The sequence below is a fragment of the Onychostruthus taczanowskii genome, unplaced genomic scaffold, assembly GCF_017590055.1.
Source record: "Onychostruthus taczanowskii isolate IOZ18803 unplaced genomic scaffold, ASM1759005v1 scaffold18, whole genome shotgun sequence".
In the NCBI taxonomy this organism is placed as follows: domain Eukaryota; kingdom Metazoa; phylum Chordata; class Aves; order Passeriformes; family Passeridae; genus Onychostruthus; species Onychostruthus taczanowskii.
In genome coordinates this window covers 7,547,860-7,561,878 of record NW_024499017.1, presented here as the reverse complement: position 1 = coordinate 7,561,878, position 14,019 = coordinate 7,547,860, and the positions used below count along the sequence as shown (strand labels likewise).

Sequence of the window (14,019 nt, the reverse complement as noted above, 5' to 3'; positions counted from 1 at the left end):
GTAATGTCTGCATTGGCCCAAGCATTTAGTGAGCTCATCCTCATGATTGGACACACTGTTGTATTTCTTATGGGAGCCTTACCCAGTACACGATGTGTAAGCACTTCACTGCCTAGATGCAACTGATGACAAGTTCTTGGTAGGTGCTTTGTAATGCCAGGAATGTTTTGTATGCAGAAGATCTAGAAGTTTATTTTTAGATTGTATTACTAGTACATTAAGTGATAAATTGATTTCAGTTATCATCTGAATTATAACTTCCCAACAGCTCCATTGGAGAAGTTCTGAATTGACACTCATGTAACAGGTCTGGTTTTGGGGAGACTAAAATAATAGATCAGTGGTGGCAACAGAGCAAATAAAAGGGATAGTGGAAAGGAGACACAGTTTTAAAAAGTCAAAAATATTTCTATGATATTTTTACTGGATGGAGTCTTAGCAGTGAAAGTTTGACAACAGACTCTAGAGCCCCTATCACTTCCTCCTTTGTTTTGGCAAGTTGATTTGGCATCGTTTTTGTGCTTGCTGAGGGTGCTGCCTGTGCTGTTGTCCCTGTCTTTCATGGAGATTTGAAACAGGACTGGTGCTACTGTCAGCAGCTTGTTTGGAGCTGATCCGAGGGAAGACAGAGCTGACTCTTGGGACATCTCAGTCTGTTCCTGTTGGATGTGTGGGACTAAATAAAGGAAATTAATCACCATTTCTAGACTAGAATTTGCTGGGAGTCCTTCATGGCTTTTGCTCCCAAAGTTTGCTCTGAGGTCCAAAATCTTGGACTGTGGCATGTTTCAGTCTTGCTTCATTCCCTGACTCCCACTGGCATTCATTTGGTGTGGTACAGCAAGTGGGGCCTTAGACATGCACTGTTTTGTGCTTTTCTGAGAAGCCCTGAGCATGTGAGTGCTGATGCCTCAGTGTTGTAGCACTATTTTACAAGATTGAATTTCTGGTGCCCTCATGTTGTTGTTGGTTTTGGAGGAAAATCCTGGCTCACAGAAGTGTTCCAGCCCACCTTTGCAGGGCTCTGCTCCGTAGTTCTCAAGGTGCTCAGTCTTTTTGTGCCTCATTGCAGGATGTGCATTTCCTGCACAGTCTCTGTGTTTCTTGCATAGTCCCTTTGTCAGAGCCATTGCTCCACATTTAACAGAATCTACAGCACCCTTGGGGTATAAGGTCAGAAGATGGCCAAAGCACCTTCTTTTGCTTGCCTAAGGATCCAGCCGTATCCATATAAAACACAGGTGTCTGTTTTTAATGTTGTATCACTTTCTGGTAGAACTCTGTCTCTCGATGAGATGTGGCTTTGATTGTGCCCTTCAGAGGAATGATCCAAATGAAATTACTGGGATATATAGAAAATAATAAGTGGGCAGGGTGCAGCTGTAACCCTTAGCACAATGTTACTGGCAGAAGAAATAAAAGATATTAATATTAGAACTGACCACTTTGCATTGAACTCCCCTTTAACATTTGAGGGTTGTGTTTTAAGCTGTCTGCAGAATGGGATATACTGTATCCCAATGATACATAGAAATAGAAATCCTTAGATTTCTATTTCCATATCCATAGAAATCCTTATCAACTCTTGGAAGGGAAATGCAGGTTTGAGGATGCAAAAATTGCCTCTCTCCATTTGGTACACCTGTGACAGTGCTTACAGACAAAGCTGCAACTGAGAATTATTTTGTTAAATGCTTTTTGGTTTTGGGAAACACTAGTGTTTTACAGAAGGAGTTTGTTTCACCTCAGGCAAGATGAAAGAGAAATGTGTTGAAATGCAAATGATGTGTTCTGATTAAAGACCATTAATTTCTTTTCAGCTACCGGTATGTGAAAACTAATATCGGGATGATTCAGGAGTGGGAATCACATTTTAAAGCTCCCCCAGAACATGGTGTCCTGAGAGTTGTGGTAGTTCCATGTGCTTCTGCTGAACTGGCTTCACTGCTGTCTTGTTCTTTTACTTGTCTTTTGCAGGATGGGATAAACATTCTTATGGGTACCATGGTGATGATGGGCACTCCTTCTGCTCCTCGGGGACAGGGCAGCCCTACGGCCCCACGTTCACCACTGGAGATGTGATTGGCTGCTGTGTCAACCTCATCAACAACACCTGCTTCTACACAAAAAATGGCCACAGTTTAGGTAAGTGAAGGAAGGTGTTCTCAGGAGAGGGATGCTCCAGCCCTGCTCTCGCTGCTGTTCAATACTTGTTGTATTGTAACTCTTGTCCCACACCTGTGAGTAAGGTTTAAAAGGCAGAGGAAAAGAGCACTCAGCAGCTGTCAGCAGTTGTAAATTTGCTCCAAGACAGAAATGCTTCCAGCAGGTAAAATGTTTTCCATGCTGCTCAGTTTGTTTCAATATCTTAGAGTTTCATCCACAGCTTCTTCTGCTTTCCTCTGCTACTGCACAGTGGGTGGGAGGTTGGATAAGATGTCTAATGGCTGGACAAGAGGGAAAGAAAGGAAGAAGTGGGAAGTTTAATTAGTGTGTTATTCAACTACCTACAAAGGCATGGTACTGGTGTCTTCATTTTTAAGGGATTTGTCCATCTGAAAGCCTCAACATTTTGGTCTGAGCATTCCCAAAGCCAGATATTAATTCAGCACAAGAGTGGTCTGACTTAAGCATTGAGCTACAATTTGGTTCATTCCACACTTGTTTCAGTAACTGTCTTAAAGTTAAGGACAAAACATTTTTCCCAAATTAATACCTGAGATGTTTTCCAGGCATCTGTCATATCTTATTTGTCTAAAATAGAACTTTTTGGCCATTTTCCCCTAAAATGCTGTTTCCTTGGATGACATATTCTCCACCCCAGATAAATTCTTGTCTTTCTTTTTTTTTTTTTAACACATAAAGATATGCAGTAAATTTTTTAGGTTCATCTCACTTTTTGTACTGGGATTCATTTGATTTGGCAGGGAGGGATGAGCACTCCTTTCCTTTGCTTCTCCTTTCTGTGTCAGTTCTACTTTGTTGAATTCAAGATTAAATTTGTAGAAAAATACCACACACTGCTCAAAACACTTAACAGAGCAAAGATGTTTTGAGTTACTGGCTGGGCTGAAGGAAGGAGTGGGATTGGAGTGCAGTGTGTGCCTGGAGAATACAGAATTTCTGGTGAGCTCTTGGGAAAAGTACTGGGCTCCCCAATATTAGAAAGAGATGGACTTAGTGGAGAGAGTCCAGCAAAGGGCTGCCACGGTGATGAAGGGTTTGGAGCATCTGTACTAGGAGGAAAGTCTGGGAGAGCTGGGATTGTTCAGGCTGCCCATGTCAGTCCAGTACTGGTAAGACAAGTAGAGGCTTGAAAGCAACAGCTGATGGTGTAGAGCAGGAGCTTTTGATTAGGAGTGAAACAAGATAAAACAAGAGCAACTGAGGTAATGAAATAGTTTAAAAAATTTCACAAAATGTCTCCTTTTAGTTGCTGTCCTTGATTTTTAGCCTGTATTTCCCTGTAGTGGTTTGTGCTGTGCTCCTCTGGATGTTTTCTTTTGTTTAAGTGGGTGGTTTTCCAGCCTCACTGTTTTTCACCCTGATGGTGCTGTTACTTTTCATCATAACAACAGTGTGAGAGTCAGGAGGAGGCCAGATCTTCTATTTAATGAATACAAGTTGTTCATTTGATATTTAATTTTTTTCTAATGACCAGAGTCTCCACAGTATAAGCTGAATCAGTTGAAAAGTTACTGCTTTCTCCTTCTCTGTTTTGTACCCCTTCTCTGTTTTGTTGTGCCTGGATGTCTGGGCAGATGAAGCCAAATAAAGAGCCCAGTTCAGTGACTTCTGTGTTACCTTTTGTCATTACCACCCTCTGATTCTTTGCCTCACGTCCTTGCTCAGAGATTGGTTTGGTTTGGGACATTCAGAGTTCTTTACAGCAGAGAAGTTATCTAGTCTTCCTTTCTTAAACTGAAGTGTTTTCCTTCAGAGATGGGGCTTTTTTGGATGGAAAGCTCGTGTATTTCTAATCTGACATTGAATGACCCCTTGAGGAACAGCCTACCCCAGTGGTGAACGGTGCCACTGGGAAGAAACAGGAAAGGTAATAACAAAGTTCCCATGCTTAGAGAGCAGCATCAGTTATAAGCATTGCTGTCCCCTGGGTGTCCTCTTGAGCTCTTCAGATGTACAAGACATGAGCGGTCTGAGAAAGGGACATGTAGAAGCCTCTCCTTAGCATTCACAGCTGGCTCCTGTGTGCAGCAGCTTTTCTTTGAGATAGAGAGAGGAGAGATGGTGTGGTTAGAGGAGACAGGGATGGAAGTGCAGAAGGGAGCAGCAGACCTCAGGCCTTGCTGGGTGACCCCACAAAACCTGCAGGGACATTTTACTGCCTTTTTACAAAAGCAGAATGAAAATCTCATCTGAGGAGGCTGTTGGTAAGGGCCAGGAGTGTCTGTTTGTGTCACTGATAAATAAACAGCATCCAGGAGAAGTGCTCAGTGCAATGCTGAGGAGAGGAGCCCCTTGGCCAGGGGTTACACAGCTCCTCATGGCACAGAGCAGAGATGTGAGGAGGGGTGAGACAGGCGTCAGCAGAGGAACCAAATGGAGACAGGAGCAATGATTTGTTTGGAAATCAGAATGCTTTCTTCCCTGAAAGAAGCAGCTCCTTGAAGGTCTTGAACTTCCATGATACTTAGTGCTAATCTGAGAATCTCATTTCTGTGTTGTGTAAACCCAGGGTTTACCAGGAAGGGGATGAATGTGTGTTGTTCTAGGTGTTCCCTGACATGAAGCTGTGGAAGCCATGTATGTCTCCTCCTAGGAGATGAGGTAATTGTGTAATCCTACTGCAGCTGCCAAGAATATTAATGAGGCTAATCAGCCACTTTGTGAGGCCAGTTAGCTTGAGAGCAGGGTTTCAGAGTTTGAATTTGTCTTTCTTTTGATGGAATTACTGTAGCTTTGTCTAATTCACTCTTCACCATTTAAGTCCTCTCCTTTTCATCTATTAATTAGACACCCCCCTTTTGTTTTCCTTGCAATTTCTTCTGTTGCTTAACTATTATCTTCCATTGTCTCCATACTTTTTCATTTAATCAGATCCATCAGGAGCACTGTATAAGAACTCTTTTCTTGGCCATCACAAATTCTGGATGTTCTGGTTGGAGCTAAGTCTTGAACTTTATTTGGAGACGTCACATGAAAACTGTTTGACATCGTATGTAGTCTTAATTCTCTGTTCTGGAAAATGTCTTGAATGTCTTCTGGCTGCTGATGAAACACTTCTGACAAGTTCTGAGGAGAGTCCTGGCAGTAAAAAACATAGTGAGATGTGGCTAGAAGTGTGATTAGAGTGAATTTGGAGAGAAAGAGGGAGAAGTGTTGGGGCACCAGCCATTAAGCAGAAAGTCTTGGACCAGGACATGAGGAGGAAATGTGACTGCTGCAGGTCTCTGGGTTTCAGTGGATGAGTTTGCTCAGGGACTAATGCAGGAGTGTCTCAGATCTCAGTCTTTGACAGCAGACCAAGGTAAATGGAGCAGCAGGGCTATAAAAAGAGCATGCAACCCTCTGAAGTCTTGGCATAGAAAACTTCCCATAGTTTGAGTTCTAGTGCAGGCTCTTGGAAAGACCAGGTTAACCTAAAAAGTAAAATATCCATTCTGAAGCCAGTTTAGAGACCAGGGGGAACATTGGGTGTAATGCAGAGACCTGTTGTGAGAGACATGCAGGTGTCAGTCCCACATTTAATAGGTTTGACCCCAAAGCTTGAAATGAAGTTTGCAGACAGCAAGAGCATTGGGATGTTCAAAACAAGACTTCAGATTAATCAGATTTAAAAGCATAGAATCCTGGAGTGGTTTGGGTTGGAAGGGACTTGTGGGCAGAGACACCTTCCATGAGACCAGGTTGCACAGGGCCCCATCCACCTTGGCCTTGAACACTTCCAGGGATGGGGCAGCCACAGCTTCTCTGGACAGCCTGTGCCAGGGCCTCACCACCCTCATTCACTACCAAAATGAACAGAAAATACCAGACTTGGCTACAGCCTTGTTCTCTCTATGAGCAGTTTTACCCCATGGCCTGGTTGGAGGATCTCTTTCCAAGGGCATGTAGAGCTGTGTGGGTTTGACAATGCTTCTCCTCAGCAGCACGTTGGAGAAGTATTCAAGTATTTTCCTGGGCTGGCATTTCCTGGTCTGTTCTTTGGGATGCCCACACTGCTGAAGGAGTTGTGTGCATTGCAATCCAGCAGCTTAAGGACTCCCTGGATCACAGCTCCCTGAACAGGTGCTGGAGGAGATTTCTGCTGTGCAGGCAGTGGAGTGCTGTGGCTGATTACCAAATGTGCGTTGTCTTGTGCAAATTGAATTTTGTAAATGACCAGCTGTGAGGCAGAAAGGATGATTGGTGCTGGGTGGAGAGCAGAGGTGGGCTGGAAGGTCCACAAACACATTCTGTGCATGGGGTCATGTGTAGGTGCAGTCATGGAAAGTGGAAGTCCTTTGTTTGGTTGGCAGGTGAAAATGTCAGTCACACTGTGCCCTAGCACTGAACCTTCATTTAATGTCTTCATGTCACTGCCCTTCACACACTTGCTCTTGCTTCCTGACCTCTTGATTTGTCCAGTCCTTAAGTGTTTAAGAAGGTTATGGTTTTAAACTGGATCCAGGCTTTGGAGGGGCTGCAGAGAAAGAAAACAGTTTCACATTCAAGCTGTGATTATTTCACTTTCTGTTGTTGCTTTTCCTGAATGCAGATGTGTAGCAGTGCAGATGCAGAAACTCTAAGCAGACATGTCTGTGCAACAGACCAAGTGCTGTCTGCATAAAGCATTTTATTAGTCTGAGTTGCATAACAGAATGTGGAAAACATACATTTGTCTCATTGTAAAGGCAGTGTAATAAGTTTATTTATAGAATCATAGAATTATTTTCTCTGGGAGGGATCTCTGGAGGTCAAGCATCCAACACCCTGCTGAAAGCAGGCCCAAACTAGATCATATTACTCAGAAACTCATTAAGTTTTTACTGTCTTCAAGAATGGAGATCACCTGGGAGGTTTTCTGGTCCCGATTCTGTGTTTGACCAAAATTCATACTGAATTTTTCTCATTACAATTTCCCATGTTGCAGCTTGTCTGTGTTGCCTCCTGTCTCCTGCCACCTTGCATCTCTGAGAAAAGCCTTTTTTATACCCTCCTATATGACAGTTGTAGGCAGCAATAGGTGTCTGCCCTAATGCTTTTGAGTCTGAACAGAGACTTTTCCCTTAGCCTGTCTTTGTCTTGCTGGCCTCTGCTGGACTCACTCCAGTCTCACTGTGTCTTGTGCTGGGGAGCCCTAAAGTGAACATCACAACTGAAGTGCAGACTAACCAGTGTTGGAAAAGAAGGGAGAAATCCCATCCTTTAACCTGCACTCTCACTAATACACTCAGGATGTGGTTGATGTCCTTTGCTGCAAGGACCCACTGCTGGCTCCTGCTCTACTTGTTGCCCAGCAGGACCCAGAATCTTTTCTGCAGATCTGCTTTCTCTCCAGTCAGCCTCGTCCTGTCCTGTTTTCTGGGAGTATCACAGCCTGGTGGCAGGGCTCTTAGGTTGCTTTTGTAGAGCTTTGGGAGGCTTGTGCTGGATCATTTCTCCAGCTATAGCACTGTGCCCTCCAGCCTATTGTCCACTCTCCTGTTTGGTGACACCTCTGAGCCTGCTGGGAGCACACTTCATCCCATTGTCCAGGTTATTAGTGAAGACAGGAAACTGTGTTGGCTCTGCCATTGATCCCTGAGGGACAACTCTTGGACTTTGAGCTGCTGATGACAACTCTTCCATCCTGACAGTTCAGCCAATTTTCCACCCACCTTGTAGTCTATTCAATAACCATGTTCTTGTCCAGGGGCTGGAAGCAGCTTCCAGCCACACAAATACACAAGCCACACCTGGGAGGTTCTGGGGGCAGAGGAAGACTCCAGTGGAGTCTCCAGCATGCTCAAGGAGATTGGCCTCATTCTGGCATAAGGGTAGAAAAACAAGCTTTGATCCACCTTTTCATCCAGCTGAGCAAAATAATTGCAAAGTGAAAAAAAAGGTTTGAGTGAGATGCAATATCTGGGCAAAGTGACAAGGTGAGAGAAATGCTTACTGAATGTTTTCCTCAGCCACGTGTTCAACATCACCTGTGTGCACAGTCTTTGGTTGGGCTGTAGAGAGGGTGCTCAATAAACAAGGTCCAAACTGCCAGGAAGTTCATTAAACCATACTGACTATCTGCCATGATGCTAATTTGTCTTTATTGGCTTTTTATTTAGTAAAATATTCAGGATTTATTTCCGAACATTTGATTTAGATCTCTGCTGTTTTGAGTAGAAATTACTTGTTTCCTATCTTGACTCCTAAAACTGGTTTAAATTACCATTTCAGACTGATCTGGTAACATTACACTGCAGCTCTGGGTTAAAACAGTCCTAAAATTAAAACCAGAGGGTGGTGTTCTCCTGCTTCTGCAGTGCCTTCCAGTGCCAGGCAGAAGGGAAGGAGGAGAGGTGGGACGTGTGTGAGAACTGCGTGTCCTGGTGTGAGTACCAGCCTTCCTCTGGCTGGGGACAAGAAAGCATTCTTGGGAGCACACATGGGGAAAGGCTGCAGCTTCCAGACTGACTGCTGGAATGTGAGCTGGAAGCCTGCATTTAGCTGAGCCTGATGAGGTGATGGCAGCAGTGTCCCCTGTGCTGCTGAGGGTGACCCAAAGCCTGGGGCTGGAGCTGCTGGCTCTGGCTGCTCCATCTCCCTGTGCTGCTGGATCCCACCCGTGGCAGGAGAGGCTCCATCCTTTGGAGCAGTAACTGCACCTGAATCAGATGCAGAGCTGTGCCTGGGTAGCCTGGCTGTGCTGAGTGTTGTCTCTAGCCAAAACTCTGTTGGCCATCCCAGGCAATGGCTGCCTCAGCTTAAATGCCTCTTTTCTGATATGCCAGATGTAAATAAAAAGGGAAACCATACACTTTTTTTCCATCTTCTCTGTTTGGAGCTGTATCAGCTGAGTTGAGGATGAGGCTGTTCTTTGCACGGTTTCTCAGGTGCTCCTGGCTGCAGCTTGGTCCTGCTGCAGGGCTGCTCCCGGCTGTAATGCCAGGTGCTGGATATTCATTCCTCTTTCTCTGGCTGATAAGAAGAATCAGTTACAGCCTAAACCAAAGCAATTTTATACTAAAACTCTGTTTCTAACACTAAAGTGAGTCTTGAAAACTAACTCCTTCCCAGTAACAAAGGGAGAAGCAAAGGAAAGAGGAGCTGCTTTTAGAAAATCAAATTTTTGGGAGAGATGTTGAGAAAAAAATATTTAGGCTTTTTCCTGAACCTTTCTCCAGATGCAAAACCTTGCAGAGGGGGGGATTGGGGAGGGAAGTTGCTTCTAAATACATGAGGTGGTGAAATGCAGGGTCAGAGCTGGGATTGAAATGCAGTAATGTTTTGTAGCATGTTAAGGATGTAGGCAAGCAGGGAAAAAAAATCCTTTGTCTTTTTAATTCTAATATTTTTCCCCCCACAGGTATAGCCTTTACAGACCTCCCTGTAAGTACACCTATTTTCAGTATTTTAAGTAAGGATGCAAACAGAAGGGAGGGGGAAGAGTGTGGGGGTGTGATTTTTTTCTGTTTGATGTCCTGTTGAAAAAAAACATGATAACACACATTACTGAATGATGTGAATGCTCCTTTTTCTGAAACTCCATAATCCTGTGACTGGGTTTGTGGGCTACTCACATGCCTCCTCTCATGCCTCACCACCTCTAAGAATATGTTGCTCCTTCTCCTGGAATTAAAGCAAGGATGCAAACTGCATTACAGGTCATTGTCTTCCAAATGCAGCTTTGACTCTGAGGAGGAGAACATGTGCATAGTTACACTGATGTCTAGTCAGGTCTCACAAAAGCACAAGAAAATGTTCCCTCTTTTCTAGACCCAAGTGTTCCTGGACAAGGAGGATGTGTTCAGTGAAAAAAGGTAAACTCAGGTCAGGCATACACCAACACATCCACTGCATCCATCTCTCATACACAGGACTTCTTGTCCCTAAGGTTGCACTCCTGTCTTTGTACTTAAATACCCCAAATTAATTTCCTCTGACAAATTTCTTATTTTTAGGCCTCTAAAGTGATCCATTTTCTTGGCTGACTTCAGTGTTGTGTGAAAGAAAGGTTGCTTTGCTTTGTTCTGTACTTCCTATCAAAAAATTTATCTTGTTCCTCTAATTTTTGTATTGTGAGAAATAATGGCCAAGACTCCCTGTTGACCTTTCCAATGGAATCTAGGGCTTTACAGATTTCTCCCATATCCCAACTACAGCCTGCACTTAAATTGCAGTTGTTTGATTGGCCTTTTCACATCAGCTGTCAATACAGGGTGTTTTGGTTTTTTTTTGTCCCCGGGTCTTTGAACTTGGTAACATTGCAGTGTGTTCTAAACCACAGCAGTTCATTCACTTGGTCCAAGTACAATTTATTAAAGTACAAGAACAGTTTGCCTTTCCATGAAGATTAACCTTTTGGAGTGAGGTACTGTGATAACCTTGCATCCACAGCAAGAAGATGCTTCTCTGATGTACCCCTTAGTTTTTGGTGCTGTTTGTTTTCCCTCTGGATATAGATTGCATTAGTAGTCAGAGATTCACCATATTCCTTCTAACTTTTTCACCACTTTGTCTTCTCATTTGTTTAGACTGCTTCTCCTTCTGCAACAGGAGCAGTCTCCATGTTGAGATAGACAATGGCTATTTAGGCTCCTGTCGATCAAAAATAGCTGTCCAGCACATGGACCACTGCTTTGTCATTTACTGCTCAAGTGTTGCTGTGCAGCTTCACAGATTTGGCAGGTTGAAATTCCCTGTCCTGCTTGGCTTAACTTGCATCCTGTTGATCCTGGAGTGCACAGTGAGCTGACAGAGACATTTCATGTTCATGTGTAAGCTGTTCTCCTCTGTGCTGAGTCTCTCTTAGGCACAGGGACTGAGCAGCTGGGGAGGCAGAGCAGACAGAAGGGTGTTTGCTGCAGTGAGGTCTTGCAGTGCCAGTGAGATGGAATTCAAAACTCTCCTGAGCCCCTGGCATCTCCCTGTCCTGCTGTTTCCTGGTCTGCTCAGATCATCCTCACAGGATCTCAGCCTTGTCTCTCTGTGTGTCTTGTGCAGAGGAGATGTTTAGTGTGAAGCTGGGAGAAGATCTGGCCAGGGTAGGCTTTGGCAGATGCCGTGGTGGAATCTCCAGTGGATAAATGGTGTATAAATGGTCTCTGTACCCTTTTCTGGGGAAATGCCCTTCTGGCTTTCACAGCAGCAGCTCATCCATAACATTGTTTTTCTGGCCAGCAAGGAGAACAGCTGATGCCCTGTAGGCCTCCTACTATTGAGGATTATCCTTCATGAGATAATTCCTCTTTAAAAAGAGGAGGAAAGAAGCTTGATGGGGTCTTTTTATCTTAACTGTGGATGTGAACAAGGATGGGAGACTTCTGCCTCCATGTGGATCTAGGACATCCCTCTGCATATGGTAAATCACTCTGCTGCTCTGCTGGCAGCTTCCTAAGGGTGCCTAGACCTGACTTCAGCATTGTCTTTTCCAATATCCTTCCCTTGGATTCCTGCATTGTCTTTTCCAATATCCTTCCCTTGGATTACTGCCTTCTTCCTTCACCCTTGCAGGTACCAATGTATTCCATGTGCTCTTTTTGCTCCCTTGGCCCATGGATTATTGGCTGTTCAAACAGTTCAGGTTACCACCTTTCCTAAAGAAGGGGATGCCAAACCCAAGATAAAAAATATTGAAAGTATTTTTATTGAAAATATTAAAAATAATTAATATTGTCAGAGATTGTAGAATTCTTGAGGCAGTAGAAAATATGAAGCTAATTACTTGCAGGTTTAGTTTTTTATAGTTCACTGTTCCAGGCTCAAACACATTATTCACTGATTATAAGGTAAAGAAAATAAGGTATCCATTATAGAGTCTGTGTTCTTCACCTGCTAAAGCTGCAGTTCTGAAAATTTAACTGCAAACTGGAGTGGGAGCAGCAAACTTACCTGAGTGACACTTGAAGTTCTCTGGTTTGAGTAACTCCACGTGGATTTTTTGGCTCTGGTCCATTCCTCATTACTCACCCCTCCAGGGGGACTTTAAGGGAGGGTTTTTCCTTGCATTACAGCCTAAGGGGTGTTGAACCTGACTGGTAACACACATCAGTAAACCCTATTACTTCTGCAATTTTTAAACTTCAATTTTAGGGGTGGCGTATCGGTGAGATTACACAACAAATTAAATTGACCCTTCAAAACATTGCCAAATTAGAAATAATTTCCTTGAAATGCTTGTTCCAAAATTCCCCTTTCAGAGGCAAATGGTGAAAGCAATATTTTGCAGAATTCACAATATTAGGAAGTTGAAATGGATACTTTAATTTGAAAACCAGAGACACAGATGTTGAAACATACTTGCTTTGGCTTGTTTCAGTTTCCTCTAAAGGGTGTTTTCATTTCTACAAAAATACAGTGATAGGAAAAAACACGTTTTGGCTTAGCACAGGCTGAAGTTAAAACCAAAATAACTGCTTGAAATAGGAGTGAATTCCCACAGAGGAAAAGAGGGAGTTTCCTTTTTTTTTTTTTTTGGTCAGTGCTCAGGCCCAACTTTTATTTACATAAGCCTGGATCAGGTCTAGCCTGCCCAGAGGTTGGAAGGAATAATGGGAGATGAAAAAAAACCAGAAGAGCCTGGGGTGGGATTGTAGGAGTGCAGAGGGACAAGGGGGTTAGAGACCAGGTCAAGATGAGCAAGGCGGGTTGTGAGTAACTGGTGACCAACATCGGAGCAAGAGGTGGGCCAGATGTCATGGGGAAAGTGTTCCTGAAGAACTTGGCAGGAAAAGCATCTCCTGGGTCAGTGGGCTCTGGGATTGTGTCTGCCTGCATCTGGCAGGGAGCTGGAGATACGTGTACTTCCCAACAGCTGCTAAGCAGAGAGATTTTTCATCAGATATGTACCCTTTTCATCAGAGATGTACAAAACTGAGATAACAATTTCCAAGGAGTAAAAGAGTTGAGTTGAAACAGGAGGGAATACACAGATCCGTTGATTGAGATGATGCACCTCTTCATTATTATTATTATTATTATTATTATTATTATTATTATTATTACTAATTGCCATTGTTATTGCTGGTGTTGTTATATTATCTGCTGGCTCTTGAAGCTTGGTAGAAATTGTAGAAAACTAAGCCAGAAGTGCCATCCACAGACAGCAGTCATGGCCTCGATCCCAGGCTGCTGGGGCATTGAACCCATTGTTCTGGTTTGATGCAATAACTTTTCATAAATGCACAATAGGTCACAGGATTCCTTGAGAAGTACTCAAAGGGCTGTTGCCTCTTCCAATTCCATTATATTTATTTCAGTTTAAAGAGCAGCCCTTTGGTTTTACCAAACCACGTGTCTGGATCCAGAAGGAGACAGCTGTGCTTAATACAGGTTTGTTTTTCTTCCTTCCCAGTCAAACCTCTACCCTACAGTGGGTCTCCAGACTCCTGGGGAGATCGTGGATGCCAACTTTGGGCAGCAGCCCTTTGTGTTTGACATTGAGGACTACATGAGGGAGTGGAGGGCGAAGATCCAGAGCACCATTAAGCGGTTTCCCATCGGAGACAGGCTGGGAGAGTGGCAAGCCATGCTGCAGAAGTAAGTCACTGCCTTGGTGTTCAGCTTCTTCCCCCTTGTTAGGCTTTAAATACTTCTTAAGTGCTAATTTGTGCTCTCTTATGGCAAAAATTGCCACTCTGTGCATTTTGCTGAAATTGTTTTACCCTCTGTTCTGTTGTTTAAGAGTCTTTCCTGTGTAGATTGCTGCTGTTTTTAATGTAAAAGATATGGGAGAAGTTTTCAGCCAGAGATTGCGTGGAAGCTTGTAGGAATGGAAGGCCATAGATTTTGGGATGATAAACTGCAGGAAGGAGAAGACACCATAAAAACTAATATAGGAGAAAAGTCAGTGTGTAAGCCAGCTGAATTCAGAAATGA

The 14,019-nt window shown here is 43.7% G+C and overlaps 1 protein-coding gene across 3 annotated transcripts in view; it reads left to right on the top strand.

Annotated features, from left to right (window-relative positions):
* The window catches only part of RANBP10 (RAN binding protein 10), a 64,899-nt gene that overhangs the window by 32,667 nt on the left and 18,213 nt on the right, over positions 1 to 14,019 (top strand). For 2 of the 3 annotated variants that reach the window (XM_041400961.1, XM_041400960.1), the window contains exons 4-6: positions 1,978 to 2,145; positions 9,509 to 9,531; positions 13,496 to 13,680. In XM_041400961.1, coding sequence (XP_041256895.1) covers positions 1,978 to 2,145; positions 9,509 to 9,531; positions 13,496 to 13,680 — 376 coding nt within the window. Of the gene's footprint in view, positions 1 to 1,977; positions 2,146 to 9,508; positions 9,532 to 13,495; positions 13,681 to 14,019 lie in introns of those variants that run through there. The other variant, XM_041400962.1, reaches the window with a different exon arrangement.